We start from the raw sequence: 20,433 nt of genomic DNA, 5'->3' as shown, positions 1-20,433 counted from the left end.
TGTCTGGGCTGCGGGTTCTATTCTTAAAAGTCCCCCTAGTCATGGCTCCAGCACATCCCAATATACCTGGTGCCTGCAGTGAGGACATGCTTCCTCTGTCTAGCTTCAGGCCCCTGTGCTGCATCCAGCCTCACTGGCCAGGCCAGGCGGCAGAGTCCCTGGTGAGGCCATGGCCATCCTGGCGTCACTGAGCCAGGAGGCTGGTCTCCACCCCAGGGATGGGGCAGGGGGCCCCAGAAGGAGGCCTTGAGGATGGTGGGGCTGGGGCTGGGGCAGGGTGGGGCTCAGTCCCAGGTGGGGTGGCCAGGGGACCTATGAGAGTGAGAGTGGACAGGGAGGAGACCTCAGCCATGGGATGGGGACGTGCAGGGTGTCCTGGGCTCAGAGGCCCGCGTCACCACACCCTGAGGCAGGGGTGCAAGCCCTGGCTGTCTTCTGAGTATGGCCCCGGCTCCCGGCCCGTAGTCTGGATGGAGGGTGCGGGCTCAAGTTGGAATGAGCCAGCTCTCCAGGACGAGGGAGGCTAAGGTCGTTTCCCGGGCCAGCACCCCACCCCCGAGAAATGCAGCCTCCCTAGCACCCTGAGGGGTTTTCCTTGGGGTCTCTCCAAGGGCCCACGTCAAGTTCCACAACCAGGACTCCTCCTCCAATGGGGGTGTTGGCTTCCCACCACCCTGCCAAGCAGCTGCCAGGCCTTCCCCAGCTGCCCACCTCGGTGCTTCCCTGTCCTGAGAAAAAGCTATCTTCCAGGTGGGCAGCAACCAGACACTCCTGCCTACCCACTACCCTCCCGTGACAGCACGGGGCCTCTGCCGGCCCCCTTGTGCACACACCAGGACTGCTGGGGGCTGCTCTATGCCTCACATACCTCACAGTCCACCCCGGGACCCAGGGCCTTCAGCCCCAGCTCTGCAAGACTCGCAGAGTCCCTTTGCTTGACAAATGTTGCCTGAGCATCTATGCTCTAGGCTCTGGTGTGGGTCCTGGGGACTCAGCAGTGGTTAAGACAAGGTTCTCTCAGCAGATCTAGCTGCTCCTCTCGCTGGGTGTCAGCGCCCCAGCAGTCAGCAGTCTGTGAGCTGCCCTCGGGCAGTGCCGTTCCTGATCGCAAGCAGACCCGGCAGGACAGGGTCATGTTCCCTGGCGGGCAGGTGAGCATGGGAATAAGATGTGAGACAGGCAGGTAAGCAGCCCTGGTGAATGGGCAGGGGCTTAGGCAGGTGAGGGAGGAAGGCCCAACCTCAGGAGGCCAGCCGGTGCCAGGTCCTTGGAGGGGACTGTTATCTTGGGTCTGAGACGGAATGGGTGCTGGAGCCCAGTAACCAGCCGAATCCAGCCCTGAGCCCTGACAGCAAGGTGGGCAGTCAGCCCATCTACCTATACGCCCCCGTTACCAGCCCGCTCCACCCTGTGGGTGCTCTCTCCCCAAAGCCCACTTCCAGGGAGACACTCCTGGCCTGGGGGCACCCTGAGCCCACCCTGCCGAGGAAGGGCTATCCTCCCTTCCCTTGTCTGCCAGCCCCTCTTGGCTTAAAGCACCCTCAGCTTGCCCATTACATTCCACATTTCGCAGGCTGGCCACTTTGGGAAGCAAACAGCTGCGACAGAGACCAGGGGGCTATGGCCGGCAACATTCAGTTGGCGCCAATCCCAGCCCCCGACTGCGGGTGGGGTGTGCTCTGATTTTCAAGAGCCTTGAGGAAGACGGACAGATGGACAGACACACCGTTCTCTGAACATGCCAACCCCTGCAGCACCAGGCTGCGGCAGCACACTCACCCGGGAGATGGTGAGCGGCATGTTGAAGTCCTTGCCCCCTTGCAGACGGAAGCCCCAGGGCCCAGGCCCCGCCAGGGTCACGCTGTAAGACATGCTGGTGCGGACAGCGGCAGCCTCTGTGGACGGAGGAGTGGAGTGAGAGGCCCTCGCACACCCTCCCCAGCCCAGGCCTCTGCCCTGATCCCCAACCCCGACCCAGCCGTGCCTGCTCTGTCCCTGGCTGTTGGCTGGGCTGTGTGGCGCTTCTGAGAGGCTCCTAAGAATAGCTGGGAACAAATGCCATCGACACTGATATCTGCCCTCTGCTGCGCCCATAAATGGACTGTAACCCTACACTGTGCCCGCCCGTCCAGGCCTCCCAAGCAGTCCACCGTGACTCATATGGCTAATATAGCCCCTGGGGAGGGGTGTCCAGCACCCAGCACCCCGGGGGCAGGACGGGGACTGGCCAGGTCAGTGACAATGCTCTCGCCTCCCTCTCTCCCCTCCTTGCTCCCTCTACCTGGAGAGCAGGACGCAGGCTCTCTCCCCAGCTGCACCACCCCTGGCCTGGAAGACGATAGCTGAGCCCCTTGGGCAGCGCTCTGGGGCTCTGGTTATGCTGCCCTGTGCTCTCTGGTGAAAGGCTGTACCTTGTGTGGCCTGGAGCCCTGGTGGTCCTCAGGGCAGGTGAGCCTCCAGCTGGCCTGCACGGAGCCTCATCTCTGGAGGCCCGTCACTGGCCCCAGGTGGTGCCGGCCCAGCAGCGATCGTCATGCTGGCCTGCGCGGCTCAGTGCTTAGAGTGTCAGCCCGCACCAGAGGGTCTCGGGTTTGATTCCTGGTCAAGGGCACGTGTCTGGGTTATAGGTTCAACCACTGTCCCCAGTTGGTCAGGGCACATGTGGGAGATAGACAATTGACGTTTTTCTCTTTCTCCCCCCTCCCCCTTCTACTCTCTCTAAAAATCAGTGGAAAAAATACCCTTGGGCGAGGATTAACAACAAAAGCTCATCCTAACAGCAGCAGCTGTGGGCATGGCTGAGCTCAGCTCCAGGCCCTTCACAAGCTCATCCCCTCAGACCCGAGAGGCGGCGCCTCAGCTGGAGCCCGGCTCCGAGAGGTAAGTGCCTGTCCCAAGGTCACGCAGGGAGAGGACTCGGCCGCCCTGGAGCCTGGGCTAATTCCCACGGGACTCGGGCCAGAAACGAGCTCCCGGTAGCCACAGGTGCCTCCCAATGCCCAGATTGGGGGTGGGGCGTGGGGGGGAGGTCTTGCCTGCACCCCTGGGCACAGGGCCTGAATGCAGGCCCCGGGCAGGCTCATACCCCCAGACCCTCGGGGCCAGGGGTTATTCCTGGCCCTCCTGGCTCACTTGCGCTGGAAAACCTGACAGCAGTATGGAAAGCTTCAGCTGCCAGCAGGCACGTCAGGCCTGTGCCCTTTGCGCTGGAATGGCAGGGGGCAGGGAGGAGGAGAGATGCCATTTGCTCAGCTGCTGGGCCATGGGGCCAGGGGGGCAGGGAGGGCAGCGTGTTCAGTGTGTTCAGCCCACAACCCCGAGACAGCATGTTCTGGGAGGGCCTAGGACCCTCGGGACTCCTGCCAGTGTGGCCTCTGGGCCAGGAAACCTTCAGAAGCCTTACCCCTGGGTTGTCTGGAGAGAGATCAAAGCTCACCCTGGCCCCTGGCTGGGGAAACTGAGGCTCGGGGAAGGCAACTGGCTTAGCTGTGCCCTGGCCTTCCCACAGGGCTCTGGCCTGGGCTGGGCCCAAGCACTGAGTGCAGGCCTGGGTGTGAGCAAGTGATTCCCCGTTGCCGGCACCCGCCTCGGGCCTTGGGCCTGGCACAGACAACGTGCAGGTGCAAGGAGTCCCCATATCACAGCAGCATTTGGCACCTGGCCCAAGATCACAAAACTGCCACTCGGAAGAAGCCAAGGAGGGACTGTGTTCCTTCCTCCACGTCCCGCCTCCTCTGCCCTGTGCCATGTGGCCCAGCCTGTTCTCCCTGCTGCGCCTGCAGGCGGCCAGCAGCTCAGAGCGCCCCTTCCCGCCCCCATACCAGCCCCTGCCCTTCCCCACGCCCCTCCCTCCATCCTGACCCCAGCCCTATCCCCTTTCCTAGGGAGGCCTGTCCTTCCAGGACGGAGAGGACCAGCAGCGTGAACAGTGTGGGATGAGGCAGGAAGGGGAGCAGGGGGAGCCACGGGCTAGGCTGTACCTGGAGTTACAGGCTCTTCTCTGGACTTGGGGACCTGCCTGATGCTGCCCTGGGGAAAGGGAGGGCTAGTAGGAAGGATGCTCTTAAAGGTAAAGGCCAGCCCCTCCCCCCGATCTGCCTCTCCTGGGAGACCCAAGACAGCCATTGAGCAGATGGCACCCTCAGGCTGGGTGGGAGCCGCTTCTGGTAACAGCAGCCCGCTGGGTAGTGGGGTGAGGGCAAGCCTGATCTTTGTCCCTTCTCCACTCGTCCCCTCATAGTTTGAGACAGGAGCCTCGGGAGAGAGTCACAAGGTGGGGAAAAGGGGAGGGAGGAAGAGAAACTGCTGTGGGCCCACACTCTTCAGGCCTGCAGTTTCCCTCCCATTTTGGCATCAACAGACAGAGACCAAGTTTATCAAGACTGCTGCTTTTTATTTCCCTCTACCCTGTCTGAGCGGCACAGCCTGGGATGAAGGCCACTGATTTACGAGCAAAAGAAATCACAGGCACAGTGCGTGCGCACACGTGCTCAGTGCATGCGGGTATGTGCCCGACAAGGAGCGTGCGCACGGGCGTGGGCGCAGTGCGGGCAGCGCTGCAGGGAGAGGCCGAGGCGAGGAACAGGCTCCGCGGTGGAGGGGGGCGCGTGCCGGCCCTCCGCCCTGCGAGGCGCCCAGCCAGGCAGGGCAGCCACGGTGAGCCCCGTGGAGCATCGCCACGGCCGTTGCTCGGACAGGACAGTCACACACACACTTGCGGGGAGCAGCTGCCCGGAGGCAGGAGGCCTGGCCCCACTCCTCAGGCTGAGCCGGGGGAGCAGGCTTCCCAGATGAGAAGTGGGTGCAGAGCACTTGGCGTGGCAGAAGTTCTGTGTTTTAGGATGTGAATCCAGCACACCATGGTGACAGGGCCACTCCAAAGCCCACAGTTCATGGGCTGATCCTGGGTCTGTGTGAGGGGCCTCGAGGGGCTGGACGTGTCCCAGAGGAAAAGGAGAGCCAAGGGGGCCCTACATCCTGGGGTCCGGGCTAGGGAGCAGCCCCTTGGTCTGAAAAACAAGCCGCACACATCTGTTAGCCCAGGACTGTCTCCCCCCCCCACCCCCCTCCCCCGCCCGTGGGAGCAGCCTCCTGCGGCCCTCTGCAGTGAGGGACATGCCTGAGGGCAGGCTGTCCTGGGTCAGGGTGGCCTACTCTGGGACGTGGCACGTGGCCTGAGAGATGGAGCCAGAGTGTCTAGGTGCCTGCAGGGGCCCCAGGTCCCCGGGCTCCTAGGTCTGGACTGAGGTCCCTCCACCCCACTGTCCATTTCGCCACCGTCCTCATTTCTCTCCCTGTGCTGGGGCACCTCCCCCCACCCTGCTCCCCCCTCCCCCCTGCCCCCCCTCCCCCCCGCCGCTCCCCCACACCTCAGTCCTGCTGCCCTACAACACCGCTTCCTCCGGGGCCCTGCCACAGCTCACGCATCCAACCTGTCCTTGCGGGCCACACCGAGGCGGGCAGGGCAACATCCTCCCAGGCTCCGCCTGCAGCACCCGGCCTGGAGAGCCCTCTGGCCAGCACTTGGGTGGCTTTCCCAAGGCTCCTGCCACCTCCTGCCCTCTCCTCCCCCTGCCCCCAGCTCCCAGGGCCCTTCGGCTGCTTCTGAGGTCACAGGGCAACATTCAGTCCCAGGATCCCGAGTGCCCCTGGGCCCCTCATTGCACAGCTGTTCCCTCAGCCTGGTCCCTCGCTCCCCGACTCTGCCTGGCAACCCCCCACCCCTGCACCTCCGCCTCCCTGGGGACCCTTGGGGCCTGGCCTCTGCTCCCACACCCTGTGTGCTGATCCTCAGTGGCAGTGCTTGGCGCCGGTTAGGAGCCTGCCGATGAGCCACCCCTCTTTTCCCAGCCCGGTGTGCCCCCAGGCCAGGCACTGTGCCTTTTATCATCGCCCCCCAAGCCGGGGCGCAGCCATGCCTGTCCGGCCCCTACGCCTGTGCACAATGCAGGGGGCTCAGGGCTGGGGAGTGAGTCCTCATGGGGCTGAGCATGGGGAGCGGTGCTCCCTGAGACACTGAAGTTGGAGGGGGCAGAGGCTCCAACCGTAGGGACAGCCCCGGGCTCCCCTCTCTGGGACATGCAGGAGGAGCGTTGAAGGACAGCAGAAAAGTGCCTGTGGTCTTGGCCTTGCTAGGGAAGCTCAAGAAAGCCCAGAAGCTGGGGGTGCTGTGTGGGTGGGAGTGAAGGACAGGGGTGGGGGAGGGCAGCCTCAGGGCCTGTGCGCATGGCATTTCCATGTTCCAGAATATGGCCTTCTCTAATCGCCATCGGCATTCCGTTCCATAGGCACTTGGGCGACAGCTGGCTTTCTTTTAATAGCCACAGTATTCCGGGCGACACCCTGGTCGCAGGGCACTGGCAACGAGCACACACATGGCATGCACCCCCACCCAGGTACGCCCAGCCTCCAGCTACACAGAGGTGCGCACCACCCCCACTGGTGACACGCAGAGCTTAGAGAGACGCATCAGGGAGCTCTGCTCCTGTGGGTCGCAGGGACAGCGTGTGCGAGCACAGGTCGCACACACGAGCGCTCCTGTGTGCGTCTGTCCCAGCACAGAGGCCACCGCCTCTGTGTGTCAATCACAGTCACAGACGCCCTCAGGCCTGCTCTGAGCTTCTGGCAGTCTTAGACTCCCAGGCCCCCGAGGCGGGCAAGGGACAGCTGGGGGGACCCAGGACAACCCCGCTCTCCTGGCCACCCCCTGGGCTCCGTGCCCCGTGTCTCCGGTCACCTTCCCGGGATCCTCTGCTTCACGTCCCTGGGACTTGGGCGGGGCCTTGGTCTCCACGTCCTCCAGGCCCTGACTGCAGGGCGGCGGGCCACTCACTTGCTGGGCAGCCCCCCACATGGCGGCTGCCTCCGTGTCTGTCCAGCCCTGTGAGGTGAGAGTGAGACAGTTTTGCTCCTGCCCCGCCCCCAGGCCTTGCTCCATCCTCCCCACATTTACTCGGGTGAGGCCCATGACACTGTTGGCAGGGCTGTTGGTCGCCAAATCCCTGCAAACTGTAAGTGTGTGCGCGCACCTTCTAACACAAGGGTGATGGGTGTGTCTTCAGGGGGGTCTGGACCTCTGTTAACAAATAAGATTCCCTCCTCGATGTCTCCCACAGCAGCGGTTCAGGGAAGGGACCCTGACAGCTCCTCCCTCAGCCCCCAGCTGAGAGCCCGCTGGAAGCGGGCAGTGGGAGGAAGGGGTGGAGGGTTCCTGTAGGCACAGTGCGGAAGAGCCCAGGTGTGGCTGGAGACAGGGGCCCACGATCAGGGAGCTCTCCTGGGGACCTCAGGGAGCATCACAGCTCCAGACCCCAAGGAGGGCGGCAGGCTCTAGGGCAGGCTCTAGGGCAGGCTCTAGGGCAGCTGTGGGCAAACTACGGCCCGCGGGCCAGATCCGGCCGTTTGAAATGAATAAAACTAAAAAAAAAAAAAAGACCGTACCCTTTTATGTAATGATGTTCACTTTGAATTTATAGTAGTTCACACAAACACTCCATCCATGCTTTTGTTCCGGCCCTCCGGTCCAGTTTAAGAACCCATTGTGGCCCTCGAGTCAAAAAGTTTGCCCACCCCTGCCCTAGGGTCTGTATCCACCCATGGCACCCCAGCCAGTCGTGGACGTAGAGGCAACTGTTTCAGGGAAGGCCACAGAGGGTCAGAGAGGGTGAGCCAGGCTCACAGTCAGCACGTGATGGAGCTGAGGCTTGCACCAGGGCGGTGCTCCTTCCTCTGCACCTGCGGGCTCTCAGGGCTCCCAGGAGGACGGGCTCCATGCTGAGAACAGGGCCCTGAGCTAGTTCCTGTCTGTCTCTCTGGAGGCTCATCTGGGACCAGAGATGCTAGTCTTTTCCATCTGTGGCTTAAGGGATAGTGCCAGCCTGGAGCAGACACGGCCTGGAGTGGGAAGACCCCTGCTCAGCCCTGGCCTTGCTGCTGGGTGACCTTGGGCCAGCCTGTTGCTTCTCTGGCCCCAATGCCCCTACCTATCAGGGAGGATGATGCCTGAAAAAGCTGTGGGAGGGGGAGGGTGGGAGGGGCTCTTCCTGTCAGTGTCCCAGTGTCCTGGGGGTTCTTGAGTTTCAGCGGCAGCTCCGCCCAGAGGCCTGAGGCTGGCCTGGTTGTGGAAGGGATGGCCAGCCATAGAGGGCCCGGCATTCTTACCATCTCACTTTCAGAGCCCAGGGACTCCTGGCGTCTCCGTCTGGAGACCCAGCTGAGGTCCGAGGCCTGGCTGCTCAGCGTGGAGCGGTGGGTGGAGCGGTAGCTGGCGTAAGGGCCGGTGCGCTGCCCTGACACACCCAGCAGCAGGCCCAGGCAGGGCAGATGCTGGGCTATGGCCATTCTGCAGGGAGGCACATCTGGTTAAAGCAGAGGGTACAGACAGACAGACAGACAGACAGACACAAGGAGACAGGGGTGGGTGGACAGACTGATACAAGGCTAAGGGGAGTGGGAAGAGAACCCCTGGAGAATGGACACTTCAGACATTGGGGTCCTGAGCACAAAAGACGAGGTCTTGGGAATGGACAGAAAGAAACTGGGAGTCATGAAAAGTGATGACAAAGGACAGACAGATGCTGAGGTGAAAGATACCGACAGACTCACAGGACTGGGGACAGACAGACAGATACTGGGGCCAAGGGCATGGAGGGAGAGCCTTAGGGTAGCAGGTTCAGCCAGGGGCTCGGTTCCAGCAGCCACATCTCTGCCAATGGGGACGCGGGGTTGCAGAGGCTAGGCCTGCTGCTGGCCCAGCAGGTGGTGAGTTACTGACACCACCAGGCAAAAGGAAGCACTGACGGCCTTCCTGTGGGAGAGGCCAGTGCGCTGGGATCCCATCAGCAGAGAGCACTCCGGGCCAGCACCATGCCCGCCGCCAGGGCCCTCGGAGCTGAGCTCCCCTGCTGGGGTCTCTCCAGGTGTCGCTGTCTGGGGGGATTTCCTTGCAGGGGCAGCACTGCCGATCAGCCATCTGGCTGCCTTTGGCCTCGGCTCCAAAACGCCCCCATTAGGATAAGACGTTGCCAAGGGAGCCTCCTGGGAAGGTGGAGCGGCAGCAGGTCACACCGGCCCCAGGTGCCCAGGCCCACCCACTGTCACTGGCTGGTCCCAGCTGCTGGAGCCCCTCCAATACATACACAGAGACAGGAAAGACACCCCCTTCGCAGGCCCTCCATGCCCATGAGAGTGGGCCTGGGAGCCTGGGGCTGCACCTGTACTTGGGGTGGGTGATGGCGTAAATGATGGGGTTGTGGATGGCAGAGGCCTTGGCGATGACGGCTGGCACTGAGTTCATGTAGGGCGTCAGGACATGAGCATACCTAGGACAGAGAAGCTGGGGTCCCCTTCCACGCTCCTCCCTGGAGACTCCCCGCCCACCCACCCTCTCAGGGATCTTCTTCCTCTAGGCCAGGCCCTGCCACGGGCACAGCCCAGCCCGGCCCAAACCAGCTGGGCCCAGTCAGTCCCAGGGGTGGGACTGCAATGCCAGGACGAGTTCTGATCTGAGGTGAGGGGCACCCGAAGAGCAGTGAGAGGGCGTCTGGGAGGAAGCTGTGCCGGGGGGGAGGGGGTGGTTCACTGTCCCTCGGAGCCTGTGCTGCCAGCAATAAACCCTCTTCACCCCCAGTGACGCTGGTCCCTGCTCAGCTCTTCCCACACCGCACCCCAGCCCTGATGCCCACAGCCGTCCTGGCTCAGAGAGTGACTTCACAGGAGGGCCACGTCCAAGGAGATCACACACCCACCACTTCCCAGGGTTCAGAGCTCTCTCTGCCTCCAAGTGCTTCTGAAGTCTGGCCTGAGTCCACGCTGCTGCAAATGTCAGAGTCCCCCCGACTCTCGCCATAAGGGCAGGAGAGGAGCAGGAGCCCTGGCTGTGCCACGTGGAGGACCCAGAGCCTCGGGGAGAGCCATGGATTCCAGGGCTCCTGCAGCACCTGCAGCCCTCACAGGCACTCAGGCCCAACCCAGCATGTCCCAGCGCCTCCAGGAACCAGGCAGGCCCAGCAGGGGAGCATCTCACAGCAGGGGGAGAAGGCTGGGGCCAGACTTCCAGGGTAAGCACAGCTGGCTTGCGCTTGCACTAGGGAGGGAGAACCTGCCCCAGAGCCCCTTCATCCCCTCACCCCTTCACGCCCCGCAGCCCTTCGCTGTTGCTCACCCAGCAAAGGCCATCAGGGCCACAGTGGAGTAGGGGGCCCAGGAGAGCACGAAGAGAAGAATGACCAGCAGCACAATCTTGGCCATTTTCCACTCATTCTGCAGCCCCTGCCGTTGTCGGGGCAATTCACTGCGGCCCTCACAGGCTCCGAAAGTCTGGAGAGCCCTGGGAAGGATGCAGAGTCCGGGTCTGACCCTACTTGGGTTGCAGTGGGTGCCAGGGTCCTGGCCTGTGCAGGCAGCCCTGACACCCCAAAAGTTCTCCATTGCATCCAGCTAAGCTGCCTCATTGGGTTCCACCTGCGGTATCTTCTCTGCCCCCCCCACCCCGCCCCCAGACCTCCTGACATGCCTAATAGCCCCCCTCAGAAGACCCCATCTTCTGAGACTTCTCTGGGCGTCAGGCTGTGCTGGTCTCTAGGCACCTGCCCCACAAGCACTGGTGCTCAGCTTGTCTTTGCCAATCTGGAGCTGGGTGCCCCAGGGGTGGGTGCAGATGGGAGCCTCTAGCGAAGGAGCGTGGCCCCCTCCCCTCCCACCCCTCCCAAGCCCAGCTCTTACTGGCCTGTCTCCCGAATGGCCCTAAAGATGAAGACGTAGCAGTAGATGATGACGAGCAGGGGGAGGAAGAACACGAAGCAGAAGAGCAGCATGGTGTAGGCGCGGACCGCTGGCGTGAAGCTCATGTAGTCCCAGGAGCAGGAGGTCAGCAGGCCCTCGGGCACATAGGCACCTGGGAGGCCGGGCAGCAGCTCTCAGCCTCTGGGCAGTGCTGATGCAGGCTCCCCACCAAGCAGGGGCTTTGGATGTGGGGCCTGGGGTCCCGGAACATTGGCCGCAGCCCAGCCGGCCCAGTGCAGTGAGAGCCAACTGGCAAAGCCCACGGCTGCCCATCCTTGCCAGTGTGGAGCAGAGGCCTCACCAGAGCCCCAGGGTCCTACTCCTCCCGGCTTCCGCCCACTTTCTGGTCCTGCCCCGGAAAGGCCATTGCCTTTGCTGCTAACCCTCCTGCCGCTGAGGCCTCACACCAGCCCTGCCTGTCTGACTCACTGCCAACTCAGCATCCCTCCTCGCACCCAGGAGCCACATGGGCTCCCCCTGTGCCCAGGGAGGGGAGCCAGGTCATCTCTGATAGCTGACGATGCAGCCCCAGTTTCCCTGCTGTTCGTCAGGCCTCCTGAGGCTCATCTGCCTCGAGGCCCAGGAAGCCGCCTGGACCCTTTCTGCCAGCTGGCCAACCCAACTCCACCGACCTGCCCTTGAATACGCCCCTCCCACACTACCTCCCTCCACCCCCAGGTTCCCACAGCCCACTCACTCCAGCCAAAGAACGGCGGAAGACTCCAGGCCAGGGCGTAGAGCCAGACACCCAGCAGGACGAGCGCCGCCCGCCTTTTGGACACCACCCCGATGGCCAGCGGGCGCGTGATCACCAGGTAGCGGTCCAGGGCAATGGCCGTCAGGGTGATCATGGAGGTGATGCCAAAGAGAGCCCCACAGAAGGCATAGAACTCACAGCCTGTGGACACAGCTCCGTCTCAGCCTTGGCAGGGAGCCCAGCAGAAGCAGGGGAGTGAGGGTCTGGGGCAGAGGTGCTTGGCTCCTGTCCTCACCTCTCAAGCAGTGCAGGCTGAGCCCTCTCCGCCCTGCCTCCCTGCAGCACTGGCAGAGGCTGGCGGAGGCCTCAGGACTGGAGCCTGAGCCTTCCCTGTTGCTAACTGAGGGCAGCTACTCACTCTCTGTCAAGAAAGAGGAAGTCACCTCCTCACCTGGGCACCCTGCACTGGGAACCCTGGCCACAGCCTTCCCCTCCCGCAGAAGGAGCCCGCGTGCCCACCTGCCTCCCCGAAGAGCCACCGCTTGTAGAGGCTGCTGGCGAAGACCACGGGGGCCTGGGTGAAGCACATGAAGAAGTCGCTGACCGCGAGGTTGATGATGAACATGTTGGCGGGTGTCCTGAGGCCTCTGCTCCTGTGAGGGCAACACTGTCAGAGGCACTTCTGCTGGGGAGCTCCCCTCCACTACGGGTGCACACACACACAAGTACATGCACACACGCACCTGTGCACACATGAGAGGCACACACACGCACACGTGTGCACTATAGAGACAAGCCGCTGGGCCAGCCGGCTGCCTAGCAAGCAGCTTTGGTGCCCAGAGTGCTGGCTGAGAAGTGAGAGCCTTGCCTCCGAGGGCGGCTCGTGCAGAGTGAAGCGGAGAGCAGGCCCCCGAGCTGCTGCTCGGCCTGGGAGCAGGCTGCGGTGTCCACTTCTCACCCTCCACACTCCCTGTGCCTGACCCCCCACTCTCCTCAGACACACTCATTCCTCGGAGCCCCTCCCGGCCAAGTTCTCTCTTGCCCTGTGCCCAGCTGTGCATCCTTCTTCCGCAGGCACCCTCCTCACCCCTTCATCCGGTCTCAGGGCCGCCCTGCTCAGCACCGCTGCCGCTGCGTCTGCATTCCTCCCCTCCGGGGGCAACGGAGCTGCGCTGTGCTCCACAGGCCGGCCCTCCTCTCCCCACACCCATTTTCCAGACGAGACACCAAGGCTGCCACTGGCGATGTGCCTCCCTCCAGATCACAACACGCAGCCAGCGGCACAGCAGGAGTCACGCAGACCTGCCGGGCTGCGACACTGCATTGACTGTGCGGGAAAGCACAGCTCCGCTCTGCAGGCGAGACGTGTGGCTCAGAGATGCCTCGCCCACAGGCACCTCAGCCAGGAGGCCTGGAGCTAGGGCTCCGCTTCTCTGCCTGCCTGGCTTGGCCATTCGGCCTGTGAATAGGGCAGGTGTGGAAGGAAGAGGGGTTGCCGAGGGCTGGAGGGCTCAGGGCCCTGGTGCCAGGGCTGTTCTTTGAGGCAGAAGGAGGATGCCCACTGGGGCAAGGGATGGTGGAGGTGAGCTGACAGCAGGGCAGAATGGGCAGGGACTGAGTGTCCTGGGGCAGTCACCTATGCAGAGGGGGTGCCCGGGGCCCAAGTGGCACGTGCCACTGAGCTGCCTGGACTACTTCTGGGCCCTTCCCTGAGCTTAAAGATTGAGGCCTGAGCCTGAGACCATTGAGGGCCTAGCCCTGGCCTCACTGTCGGAGCTCAACCGTGCCCTGGCAGAGTCAGCACCAGCAATGCTGCGTGAGCTGCCCTTCTCTGCGTGGCAGGCTACCCTCAGTGGCCAGGCCCCAACCCCACCAGCCAGTCACCTGCAGAAGGTATAGATGACTGTCAGATTGCCCAGCATCCCTGTGAGGCCCACCAGCAGGATCACTATGCCCAGGGTGTAGTGGGCGTGGGCCGGAACGTCGACGGTGGGGAAGGAGACCCAGGCCGCAGCCTGAGCCTCGGCTGCCTGGACAAAGTCGGAGAAACAGGGCATCACGTTATCCTGTCATCTTCAAATCGCCCTGAAGAGAGGGTTAGGGCTCCCAGAGGGCGGGGTGGGAGCCGTAAGCTCACTGTGCCGGGTCCCTCCCCCACTCAGCTGGCAAGGGGCTGGCTAAAATGGAAATGCAGGTCTCCCTACAGTCAAGCCCAAACTCCCATACATGGCACAGGGCATCAGGCTCCTAGGAGGGCTCCAATCACCCGTGGAGGCTGGAAAGACAGATTGGCACACGCCTGGCAACAGGACATGGCTAGGATGCCTCTACCTTTCCGTGGGAGAAGGCAGAGCCAACTCTGAGGTGGCCCCTCTCTGCTGTATGAGGCTGCTCCAGGTGCGCAAGCAGTTAGTTAGCAGTGGTATTCCAGGCCCTCGGCTCGGGGGGGGGGGGGGGGGGGAGCGGGCCGAGCCCCTTTCCAAGGCCTCCGAGAAGAGGCTTGCCCCCCGCACCCGGGTATAACTGGGTAAGATGGCACAGATGGAGGTGTCGGGTCTCTGCAGGGAGGCCGGTGCAAAGAGATTTAAAGACGCCTCCCCCCAACTCCTTTCCGGGGCTGGTCCAGTCTCCATCCTGCTCTGGCCTTTGTAGCTACAGGAGCCATCCCCTCCTGTCCAGGCCCAAGGCCGCATCCCAGGTCCGAAGGGTACCCTCGCCCTCCCCAGTTGTGGGCGTGGCCTGGACTCTGGCTAGATTGATGGGGGCAGGAGAGCACACCTAGCGCCTGCCTCCCTCGCTGGACAAACCCAGTCGCCCAGAGTGAGCCTGCTTCTGTGGAGGGTCCGTGGGCAGCCAGCCCTCCTCAGGAAGGGGGGCCGCCAGGGGCAGGTGTGGCCCTTCAGCCCCTTCCTTCAGGCCAGGCTTTCTCGTCCTCGGTGCGCTCCCCCAGGAAAGCCGGTGCCCTCTCTTTCCAGAGGCCGCTCTGCAGGGCAGGCTCAGAGATGCCCAGTGACACGCCCACGACTCCCAGCAAGGCACAGGCCTCTCCGCTCTCCTACCTACCCCGGGTGTCCCCCGGAGGGTCAGAACAGAGGAGGAAGGTCCTGTGCCCCCAGGCGCTCGCCCAGCTTACCGTGGGGCTGGCGGGCAGAGGGGGGTCCACGCTGGAGGTGCTGCTGGGTGAGACGGGGGTGGCCACGCAGCCAGGCTCCCGGGCTGGGCCCAGGGGGCCTCTTGGTCCTGAGGGAGGGTCCATCCTGAGGTGGGGTGGTCTTTTCTTGAGCCCACAGGAAAGTCAAAAGCACGGGAGCCCAGGATGTTCCGACGTTCCCCAGCTCCTTCCTGCCAGTCTGCCAGGTGCCGCTCCTGCAGCCAGCGGGGCTGGCAGCTCTGTGTGCAGTGACGCACACAGGAGGAGAGTGTCACCGTCTGGAGACTCAGCTCCACGGTCTGTCCCCACCTTTAAGCAGCGGGGCTGGGAGTGCACACGCGCACTTGCTCCATGAGACCGCCCTCATCACAGGTCCCTGCTGAGGACAGCGTGAGTGTGCGCGTGTATGAGGGTGTCATGTGAATGTGTGTGCATGTATGAGGGTGTCATGTGAATGTGTACGCGTGTATGAGGGTGTCTGTGAATGTGTGCATGTGTGTGTATGACTGTGTCAGTGTGAACGTGCATGTGTGTGAGGGTGTGTGAGGTTGTGTGTCAGTGTGAATGTGTGATTGTGTTAGTGTGAATGTGCGTGTGTGAGGGTGTCTGAAGATGTGTGTCAGTGTGAATGTGTGTGTATGAGGGTGTGTGTCAGTGTGAATGTGTGCGTGTGTGAGGGTGTCTGTCAGTGTGAATGTGTGTGTATGAGGGTGTGTGTCAGTGTGAATGTGTGCATGTGTGTGTATGATTGTCAGTGTGAACGTGCATGTGTGTGAGGGTGTGTGAGGTTGTGTGTCAGTGTGAATGTGTGATTGTGTTAGTGTGAATGTGCGTGTGAGGGTGTATGAAGATGTGTGTCAGTGTGAATGTGTGCGTGTGTGAGGGTGTCTGTCAGTGTGAATGTGTGCGTGTGTGAGGGTGTCTGTCAGTGTGAATGTGTGTGTATGAGGGTGTGTGTCAGTGTGAATGTGTGCATGTGTGTGTATGATTGTCAGTGTGAATGTGCATGTGTGTGAGGGTGTATGAGGTTGTGTGTCAGTGTGAATGTGTGTGTATGAGGGTGTGTGTCAGTGTGAATGTGTGCATGTGTGTGTATGATTGTCAGTGTGAATGTGCATGTGTGTGAGGGTGTATGAGGGTGTGTGTCAGTGTGAATGTGTGTGTTTCAGGGGATTCCAGGCTTAGGCTCTGGACACTGGGCCGGAGGCTCTGTCCTCCCCTCTGACCATTCCCTTTCTTCCCAGAGCTCATCAATAGCCTCCACCCCAAACCCCAGTGCTGTCCAGGGGGCAAGTGAACCAGCCTCCGCCTGTGCCCAGGGTGCCGGGCCCTCGCACCCAGCCCACAGGAGCCATCACATCTTCACCCCTCCTGGCAGGAACCAGGCTGGCCACCATTCGCATGAAGGAGCTGAGATGAGCCAGGATCTATATGAAGAGGCCTGGCATGGGGAGATCGGGTCATGGAGCATGTTTGCTTGTTGTTTCTAATAAATTTCTTTACTGAAGTTCAGATGTAAAGCAGAACGGGAAGTAGGCAGAGGCCTGGGAGCTCCCCTGGCCTGTAGTCCTGCCCCAAGTAAGTGAATGTCCAACGTGGAGGGAGCCGGGTGGCATGCGGTCCCGCTTGGCGGAGGCAGCAGGAGTGGAGCCCAGAGCTGGAGAGGGGGACGCTGAGCACAACTTCCCGGTCTGCTGCTTCCAGAAACGTCCTACTTGGGAGCCAGGTCCTGCGCTCAGCGCAGAGCTATGCCCTCTCCTCTTCCGGGGTCCCCGGTCTTCACAGTTTTCCTAGAGCCACGATCTGGGCGTGGGTGGCTGTGCCCACAGGGCACCTTCGGCTCACACGTGCTTTCCCTGTGGCTCCAGGTCTCGGGCACAGGGTGGGGCCCGCGGGTGGCGCATGAGGCTGAGGCGCTGGCTTTCCTTTCTCTCCTTTAGCCCCATGCGGACTGCCAGCCGCAGGCTTTGCAATGTGGGCACTTAACTACCAATGTCAGCGGGGAGCAATTCCGGCCAACACGCCCGCCCGCTTTCCAACCTGACACCAGGGGGGACGCAGGTGAAGCGGCCAGGCTGTTCCTCAGGGCCGCCAGGAGGGCCACGTGCCCAGAGCGCCACAGGCCTCAACGCAACGCTAATGGCTCAGAGAACGGCACCCCCGCCTGTCACAGTGTCCTCGCTGCGCCCTGCCCTCGCAGCAGCGATGCTGGCATTCCTCCGGCCTCCTCCAGAGCATCTCCTGGGGCTGCGGACCCGCCCCTCTGCCCCTCCGCCCCCTTGAGATGCAGCACTGGCGACCCTGCTTTCCATCATGTCGTCAGTTTGGCTCAAATAAACTCTTATGAAAAACATTATTTTAAAACAAATTTAAAACAGCCCCATGAGCCCCACTCCATCCAGAATTCCAGTGCAGGGTCTTCAGATCCTCAAAGGCCCGCCCCCCCCGCAGTTAGTGCCACTCCCTCACACGCAGGTCGGGGTCCACGCAGGTCAGGGTCCCATCCTCCCAGCACCAGTGGCCCAGGCCAGGCTGGCCTCAGCACCCAGAGCCACCACTGGTGCCTGGCACAGCTATACTCCTGGGGACCCCCAGCGGAGAGCAGGGCTGCCACTCACACACAGCTCCGCTCTCCATGCTCTCCCCCGCCCCCGCCACCCCTTACAGCCCACGCTTGACACGGCGGCCCCTATCAGCTGGGGGTCTGTTGGAATCACAGTCCCCATGCAGCTTCCATTGCTCTTACCACAGAAATTCCTTAATGTGGGAGGCGGGCAGAGGGAAAACTGCAGTGTCCCTGGTATACGGGGTTAGGGAGGGAAAACTGCAGTGTCCCTGGTATACGGGGTTAGGGAGGGAATACTGCAGTGTCCCTCGTATACGGGGTTAGGGAGGGAATACTGCAGTGTCCCTGGTATACGGGGTTAGGGAGGGAAAACTGCAGTGTCCCTGGGGTGGGGATTAGGAAGGGGGTTTGTTGGGGAAACTGAAACAGCACAGGTTAGCAGCAGAGGCCTGCCGCTCCGTGTCTGTGGGCTGGGCCCCTGCTGTCCTGCGGGGCTGCTGCCCTCTCCCATGTGAGTCCTCCAGGCCAGGCCTCCGGAGGGGCTGCTGGCGGCAGAGGCGTGTCGGCAGCCCCAGCCCCGGGTCCCGGAGAGCTGACTTGAAGCCTAGTCCTGCCCTGGGGAGCGCGGCCGCATCCCAGGGGATCAAGTTCAGGTGCAGGCCCTCCTGCTGGGTGCAGGAGCCAGCTTGGGGCCTGGGACCTGAGCTTCGGAGAAGCCCAGTCCAGGAGTCCTCCCTGTGCTCTAGCCCGGCTGGCCTCCTCTCAGACCACAGAGTCCACACTGTCCCTGTGTCCCCAGCCCCTTCTCTGGGCCTCAGGTCAAACACCACCCGCCGAGCTGCGAGGAAGCTGTCCCCAGTGCCAGCGGCCCACCGTCTCCTCCTGGCCGGCACCAGCGGTGCCATGTAGTGGCTGTCGTCTGGTTGGTCTGTCTCCCTCTCTAAACAGGACAATTTGTCTGACCTCTGTCACCCATTGCTTCAGGGAAATAAAAATCTCCCTGGTCCCTGCTTCCCAACGTGTGGCCGCAGGACAGCCGCATTAGCACCCCAGGAGCTTGTTATAGGTGCCCCACCGACTGCACCGGTCACTGTCCCACACGCAGTGGTAGGTGCTGGCTGAGACTCACAGAGGACTTAGGGACAGGGAACAGGTGGTGGGACACAGGCAACCAGAGATGAGCAACCGCAGGACGCACTGCCACGCCCAGGTGGGCAGATGACAGGAGGGGCTGCGGGGCCAGGGGCTGGGCTGCCAGCAGGTGCCAGAGGGACAGAGCTCATGAGTGGGAGCTGGAGCCAAGGTGGGGGCGTGACTGCCAGCAGGGGTGCATGGGAGCGAACGTGGGTGAGTCCCACTCCTCTCTCTGGGTATGTCCCCTGCAGGCGCCTCCCAATGGCCACCCGACCTGGGAGCCAGAGGCGGGCCTGCGAGATGGGGCTCCTGGGACCGAGAGCAGGTGGGACAGGGTGACAGAGTAGAACCGTCATCCCTCCACCCATGCCCACCTGCCACTGTAGCCCATGGGCACTGTGGGTCCCCCTCCCGGGCCACAGGGTAGCCCTCCCAGTCCTCCCTCCCCGCCCCCCCCCGCCCCGATTTCCTATCCACAGGGGCTGCTCAGCGGGGTGGCCGAGCCCTGGCCGGGCAGCCGTGCCAGCTCCCAGGTTCCCGTGGGCCAGCCTGAGCCATCCTTCTGCTCAGCCTGCCGGGAGCCGGGGGAGATCACACTCACTGTTCCACCTCCATCCCGGCCGCCAGGGAGGCCCAAGCGGGTGCTCTGTGTCCTGGCCCTGTGCTCAGCCCTGCACTGACCGCCGCCTGCTCTTCGCGCCTCGCTGGCACGGCTGGAGGTGGGAAAAGCCTTCCAGGCCTCCCCCTCAGGGGTGCCAGGGCAAGGCCTGAGCTCCCTGCGGGGGCACCCAGGGCCGGGGTGTCTGCGCAGCTGGGCGTGGCGGAGTGGGGTGTTGTGTTAGATGAAGCCCGAGTTGCACGCAGTCAGCAAGGCCTCGGCGACTGACCCGCTTGCTGCGGGGCTGGAACCAACCAGCGTCCGAGCACTGTCCCCGGCCCCGCTGACGGCCCAGCTGTCTGAGCCCAGACCCCTGTCCCTGGTGCGGCCTGAGAGCCCGGTGAGAAAAGCGACGTGGAGGCCCAGGCCCTGGCCCTCAGGTCTGCATTCCCGGCTGTAGCCCCGGGGTCTGGGCTCCACGCTGCCCTCCAGCCGGCCCAGCAGGGGATCAGTTTCCTCAGCCCAAGCTGGCGAGGGCTATCGGGTTACCCAGCGATTCTGCAAATCTCCTGGGAGCTGTTAAGTGTCTCAACAAGCACTGAGCAGGAGTCACGTGAGCCCTCCCTCACCTGGCACCTGCTTGCTTTCAGGCAAACCCTGTCAGAACAGGGCGCCTTCCCAGGGCCATACGTGCAGAAACTCAGAAACCCTTGCTTTCCTGCTGCCTTACGTCAGAGAGCAGCAAGCAGGGCTGCGCCTTCCCACCTGCCTCGAGCCCAGCGGTGTCACCCATGCCCCCACCAGTGCCCGCCCGCCAGGTGCCCAGCGGTCCTGCTAATGTCCTCAGAGGCAGCTGAGGTCCTCTGGTGCCTGGGGCCCACCTCTCCTGTGGCTTCTCCCATCCTTACTCCCCACTCCAAGGGCCTCCCTCTGAGCTCCCTCTTGTGCCGCCCGCACTAGCAAAGTGTGGCCCTGTCTCCCAGCACTGAGGGGCTGCTCCCGTGTCCGCAGGAGCCCCACATTCCGGGCCCAGGGCTGAGCCAGGACCCTTGGCGTGGCTCCGATGCACTCCTGCCGGGCCCACGTGTGTTTCCTCAGTGAGTCCAGTCCGGGGTCCCCAGCTTCTCGCCCGTCCAGCGCCAGGCACTCATCGCCCTTGGGCAGCACGCCATGCCTGGCTGGCCTGTCGCAGCAGCTGCCTGGGGCGAGCTTGCTTTGTCACCAGGAGGAAAACGACAGTCACCCCAGAATGTGGCCTCTTCCTCCCCTCAGCTGGGGGCTTCTGTGAGGGGGTCAGGGCCAGTTCCCAGGTGTGGGAGAGCAATTAGGAAACAGGAAGTCAAGGAAAACATGAGTGAGGCCAAAAGAACAAACTTTTAACTTGAAAACTGATTATACACCTAGAGGGATACATGTATAAAAACAGCCATCAAATGGGCAGCCTGTAGTTCACATATGAGCACACCTGCAGCCCATCGAAGGCAATGACTTCCTACTAGACTGAA

At 62.8% G+C, this 20,433-nt stretch overlaps 2 protein-coding genes across 12 annotated transcripts in view; both read right to left on the bottom strand.

Moving 5' to 3' along the window:
- LDB3 (LIM domain binding 3) overlaps positions 1 to 2,094 on the bottom strand; it is a gene marked incomplete at both ends in the record, with an annotated part of 54,939 nt that extends 52,845 nt beyond the window's left edge. For 7 of the 11 annotated variants that reach the window (XM_081104380.1, XM_081104383.1, XM_081104385.1 and 4 more), the window contains one exon: positions 1,780 to 1,872. In XM_081104380.1, the coding sequence (XP_080960506.1) occupies positions 1,780 to 1,872 (93 nt within the window). Of the gene's footprint in view, positions 1 to 1,779 lie in introns of all 11 variants that reach the window. The other 4 variants (XM_081104384.1, XM_081104387.1, XM_081104390.1 and 1 more) reach the window with 3 other exon arrangements.
- A 985-nt stretch (positions 2,095 to 3,079) lies between these two features.
- Positions 3,080 to 14,735, bottom strand: OPN4 (opsin 4; the record flags this gene model as incomplete). Its single annotated transcript, XM_081105180.1, is given in 13 exon segments — positions 3,080 to 3,206; positions 4,888 to 4,963; positions 4,966 to 5,009; positions 5,155 to 5,174; positions 6,737 to 6,880; positions 8,161 to 8,341; positions 9,213 to 9,320; positions 10,163 to 10,327; positions 10,723 to 10,894; positions 11,480 to 11,680; positions 11,999 to 12,132; positions 13,364 to 13,509; positions 14,613 to 14,735. Coding segments are annotated over 13 exon segments (1,641 nt in total).
- Positions 14,736 to 20,433: the final 5,698 nt, after the last annotated feature.

Source organism: Myotis nattereri, assembly GCF_964212035.1.
Source record: "Myotis nattereri genome assembly, chromosome: 13".
Classification (NCBI taxonomy): Eukaryota; Metazoa; Chordata; class Mammalia; order Chiroptera; family Vespertilionidae; genus Myotis; species Myotis nattereri.
This window is presented reverse-complemented; position numbering and strand designations above follow the sequence as displayed.